Raw genomic sequence first — 4,738 nt, 5'->3', positions numbered from 1 at the left:
AGATTGATTTTTTTTTTTGCTTCACTGCTTATTTTGCATTGTTTTTCTTGTAGATTCTAGGAATTTGCTAGATTGGTTAATTTCATACATATTTTGCTGAAAGTTATGAGGGAAAAAGTCAAGCTCATTTTTAATTATGTAGCTCATTTTTGTTAGAAATATATAAAAGTACCACTGCCTCGTGTAGAAGATTCAGTATTAATGAATGGTGTACCTTGATGTTCTCTTCCATTCTACCCTTAATAGAAGATTCCCCAGTCAACATGGAGAGGGAAAACTGGACCATGGTGACGGAGATCATTCTGACAGGGATACCCACTACCAGAGCTCTTGGCAGCCTCCTGTTCTTAATATTTTTATCTGCCTACTTGGTGACTGTCCTTGGAAATGGTCTCATCATTACCCTTACCTTTGTGGACTATAGACTTCAATCACCAATGTACTTCTTCCTCAGCAATCTTTCTTTCAGTGAAATTTTAACCACCACCTGTGCTGTTCCCAAGATGCTAGCAGGTTTCCTATCAGAGAGGAGCAGCCTCTCATTTAGTGAATGTTTCAGCCAGTTTTATTTCTACTTTCTCTCTGGATGTACAGAGTTTATCCTTTTTGCTGTCATGTCTTATGACCGCTATGTGGCCATTTGCAGCCCCCTTCAGTACCCAGTAATTATGAACAGCTCACTCTGTGTGCGCCTGGTTATCCTTTCCTGGGTGGGGGGCTTTTTCCTCATCCTCCCATCCACTGTCCTTAAGGCAAGATTGCCATACTGTGGCCCCAATGTGATTGATCACTTTTTCTGTGACAGTGCCCCTCTCCTGCATTTAGCCTGTGCTGATATTCGTATTATTGAGCTCCTGGACTTCCTCAGTTCCCTTGTCCTGCTCATCAGCTCCCTCTCCCTCACCTTGGTCTCCTATGTGTACATCATCTCCACCATTCTGAAGATACCCTCAGGCCAAGGTCAACGCAAAGCCTTTGCCACTTGTGCCTCTCACTTCACTGTGGTCTCCATGGGCTATGGGATCTCCATCTTCGTCTATGTTCGCCCCTCACAGAAAAGCAGCCTGCATCTCAACAAGATCCTTTTTATCCTCTCCAGTGTCATCACACCATTTCTCAATCCCTTCATCTTTAGTTTGAGAAACGAGACCATGAAAGATGCACTGAAGGACTGTTGGTCAAAAGGCCGCAGTTTCATTAAACAGATTAGATCCAAGTAACAGAATATTGGAGACTTATCTCTGTGGTGCAGTAAAACTTCTTATATGCCTCTTCTACACAAGTCTGTAATGCCCACCGAATGACTGTTGGGACTATGAAAACACGGTGTGGTAGTCCAGATTGCCTAAAGAAACAAATCCAGAGAAACTCATATAGGTGTAAGAGAGAGTTTCATATCAATTGTATATTGAGAAAATATTCCAGCCCAGTGCAGAGCAAGTCCCTAAGTCTAATATTAGCCCATAAATCAGATACTAGTCCATAACTCTTTCTTCAGACTCACAGCCACATGTAATGATGAAGAATGAAAGAAGATCACAGACCAGTGAGTGTGAAATCTTGTGGATCCAATGACAGTGGAAACATCACAGGGCTGGCAAAAGTCTCTGCATGACTCAATGTGGCTTGGCAACAGGAATATGAAGGCAGAGAGAGAAGAAGTTCCCAGAATCCTCATGAGAAGGCACAGAGGCTGGACTCTAGCCCTACACTTGTTTACCATGTCGACATGAAATTATGTAAATACCAACCAGGGTATGTATAAAACTAATAGAAGTGCTTGGGGATTTTTTGTTACTATCCTCCTCACCATCTTTGAAGCAACGGCAGAGAGAGAAAGCCCAGGACTATTGGAGGAGCAAGTTACAGGTATCTTTGTGAAGTGGTGGTGTCTGAGACCAATGGTACCAGAGACTGGCATGAAAACTATGGGAGAGCAAGAGAATCAGCAAAGCCCTGAAAATGTGAGCCTGTGAGAAAGAGTGGCAGACCTTCCTGGTCCACAAAGGCAGCGGCCAGGCCAAGGGCTGACAATCTGAAGACTAAAAAGAGGCTAGGTTGCTGGCTAATGGCAGGACTGATGTGGACCAAGACTCCTTACTATGTACTGACTCAGACTATCAACTTCCCTAATAAACCTTTAAAATTGTGAGTATTGTCTGTGAGTTCTGTGTGGCCATTGTGATGATTTATGGAACCCAGCATAGAAGTAGAGTGCTTTGGAATGATGGGTGGTGTCAGAGTCAGTAAAGAAGAATGGAACATGATGTCATGTCTAATCCCTGCTCCCAGCCCTAGGGAAGCTAAAGGAGGTCAGATGTGCACCTTCTGCCATTTACTGCAAACGCAAACTTGAATATTTTCAGCATTACATTAAGTCAAGCAATTGAAAATATAAATGGAATATATATGCTCTATATTTATATAATAATGACATGGTTAAACTGGATTCATGTACATTTGATCAGTAGTCAGATTCAAATAATTTTACAACTAGTTTGCAGACCTAATACCTGTTTAAAAATTAAAATGTTTTAAATACTTAAAAATATTAAAGAAAACATATACCAACAGACAGTTTATTATCGCATACAACTAATATGTAAATAAGAACATTGAAAGGGATAAACAAACTAGATTATGTTATAAAGAAGCATTTGAAAATATTAATAAAATATGAAATGATATCTGACAAAGACAATAAAACTTTTAAAAAGATATTTTCATTTTACTTCTTGGTTGGCATCCTCACTTGCAATTTTCTTCGCTTTTATTCATCATAAGTTGTGTGATTTATGCTTAACCATCTTTTCATTGTAGGAGTGAAACCCACACCTTTAGAGGTAGGCCAATTAGACTATAAGCCCTGTGTTTGATGTATTAGAAGCAAGTAGGTAACTTGTCATCTCAAAACACAGTACATGCATCTTCAACAAAAACTTTTCTTCTGCTGATGAACTTGCATCAATTGTATTGACAATATTTTTAGCCCTTTAAAAAGCTTCTAGGAATTGCATAAATGACTCATAATATCTAATGGGAATTTGAGACATAGCCCAAAGTTGAAAGGGATGACAGTGTGTCACTCTGGTTTCTGATACTTTTATGTAACTTATATGTTTGTTTACTCAAGTAATAAATGCAAGAAAATAAAGCTTTAGTGTTTCATCAGAAGTATGACACGTTTTATGAGGTATGTAAATAAATATGATGTGCATAGGGCCCCTTTATACCTGTGAATGAGATGAGCATTATGAGGCGCGCTTAGAGCGCACTGTTTTGCAGATGAATTGAGAGTCCGGGGTGGAAATTTGGAATTTCCAGTCTTCTTCCTTAGAGAGCACCCCTGAGCACCAGTGCCTTTAGCAACTGGTTCACCGACTCAACCAAACTTCGGAATCCGTTCTGTCAAACCTGATCGAACCGGCTGAAGCCTGCCACTGCTCCTTATAGCTAAGATGCCTGCATTACTATTAAAAAGAGTAATTTGGTGTTGCTGATAATAATATTTGTAATAATCGATGATATATTTCCAAGTCGGTAAAGTCCTTTAAAAAATCATAAGAGTGTAGTAACTAAATCCCCTATGTGTGCACAGTTCTTGCTCAGGTTTACACGTACTAAATTTTGCAAAAGAGACACAGTTCAGCTTTCTGGCCCTGTAGGGAGGATCGATAGAGCTGCTGTGAGGATGACATTAGAATTGTGCCCGTTTATTTTTCATTTTAGTTATGCTTTTGTATAGTCTTTTTAAATAGATTCACTTTTTATTAATTTCATTTTACTTTTATAGGAACTAGGCATTTTCTTCCACATGCAGTCTTTATTTTCTCCTATGACAATTGGAAGGTGTTCTGTCCCAATGATTAGGACATATATTTATAATCTATGTGCCACCATCACAGAAGCATAAGGAAAAGGCACTATCATAGAGAGCTCAACGTTTCTGTACCATCTCTAAAAGTTTCTGTGCTCTGAATTTAATCTCACTGTTCTTCAATATATTTAGCTGCTACCCATGCATAATGATATAATACTAGTTAGTTTTTTATTTCCCAATTAGAATATAAATTCCATGTCAAGGAAAATTAACTTTCTTCTGAGAGCTTTAATCTCAGGTGACATAAGAATCCAAGAATGAAAACAACTAGTTTCTGGATTGTTTTCTTTTTATTATTTTCTCTCTGCTTTTTCTGTGTATGATACTTTATTCGGATATATATTTGATCACATGAAGATTACACAGTCACTTCCTCATATTCACATTGCCACAAATAGAGAGAGAAAGATAGGATAGAGTTTTAGGATTGACTTTGTTCAAGTTAAAAATATCTTAAACCACAATACAAACATAGTCCAACTTTAACCGAGTAACCTTCCCATGATGAAATATAGCTAGGAATTTCAAGGTGTAACAAGTATCGATTTACTTTTTAATGGAGCTAAGAGCTATAAAAAGAATGGTTTACCCATTATAAATAAAATTTATGTACTGCAAACATGATCCTTGAATTGTTCTTTCTATCATTCCTTACATGCAGTGCAATCTATGACTAGATTTCTTAACATTATTATTGAATATATAGTCATATAAATCCTCTAATTTTTTATTATGGATAAGGTGAACATTTAATTTATTTCTAAATTGGACTTATTTTGATTGTAGAGTTATAGTGTTATATGTAATTATGATGGGAAAGACAGTACAATCATATCTTGGAATGAAAAAAAATTTAAG

General features: G+C 37.6%; 1 protein-coding gene across 1 annotated transcript; it reads left to right on the top strand.

Annotated features, from left to right (window-relative positions):
* Positions 1-263: 263 nt before the first annotated feature.
* On the top strand, positions 264-1,220 carry LOC142440412 (olfactory receptor 6M1-like). The gene has a single exon (XM_075542860.1). The coding sequence runs from the start codon at positions 264-266 to the stop codon at positions 1,218-1,220; it is 957 nt and encodes a 318-aa protein (XP_075398975.1).
* Positions 1,221-4,738: the final 3,518 nt, after the last annotated feature.

This window comes from Tenrec ecaudatus, chromosome 2, assembly GCF_050624435.1.
Source record: "Tenrec ecaudatus isolate mTenEca1 chromosome 2, mTenEca1.hap1, whole genome shotgun sequence".
Lineage (NCBI taxonomy): Eukaryota > Metazoa > Chordata > Mammalia > Afrosoricida > Tenrecidae > Tenrec > Tenrec ecaudatus.
Note: the sequence above shows the minus strand (reverse complement) of the source record. Positions and strands in the feature narration are given on the sequence as shown.

Coding starts and splice junctions, on each gene's coding strand:
- LOC142440412 (XM_075542860.1), top strand. CDS start 264: ATGGAGAGGGAAAACTGGACCATGGTGACGGAGATCATTCTGACAGGG.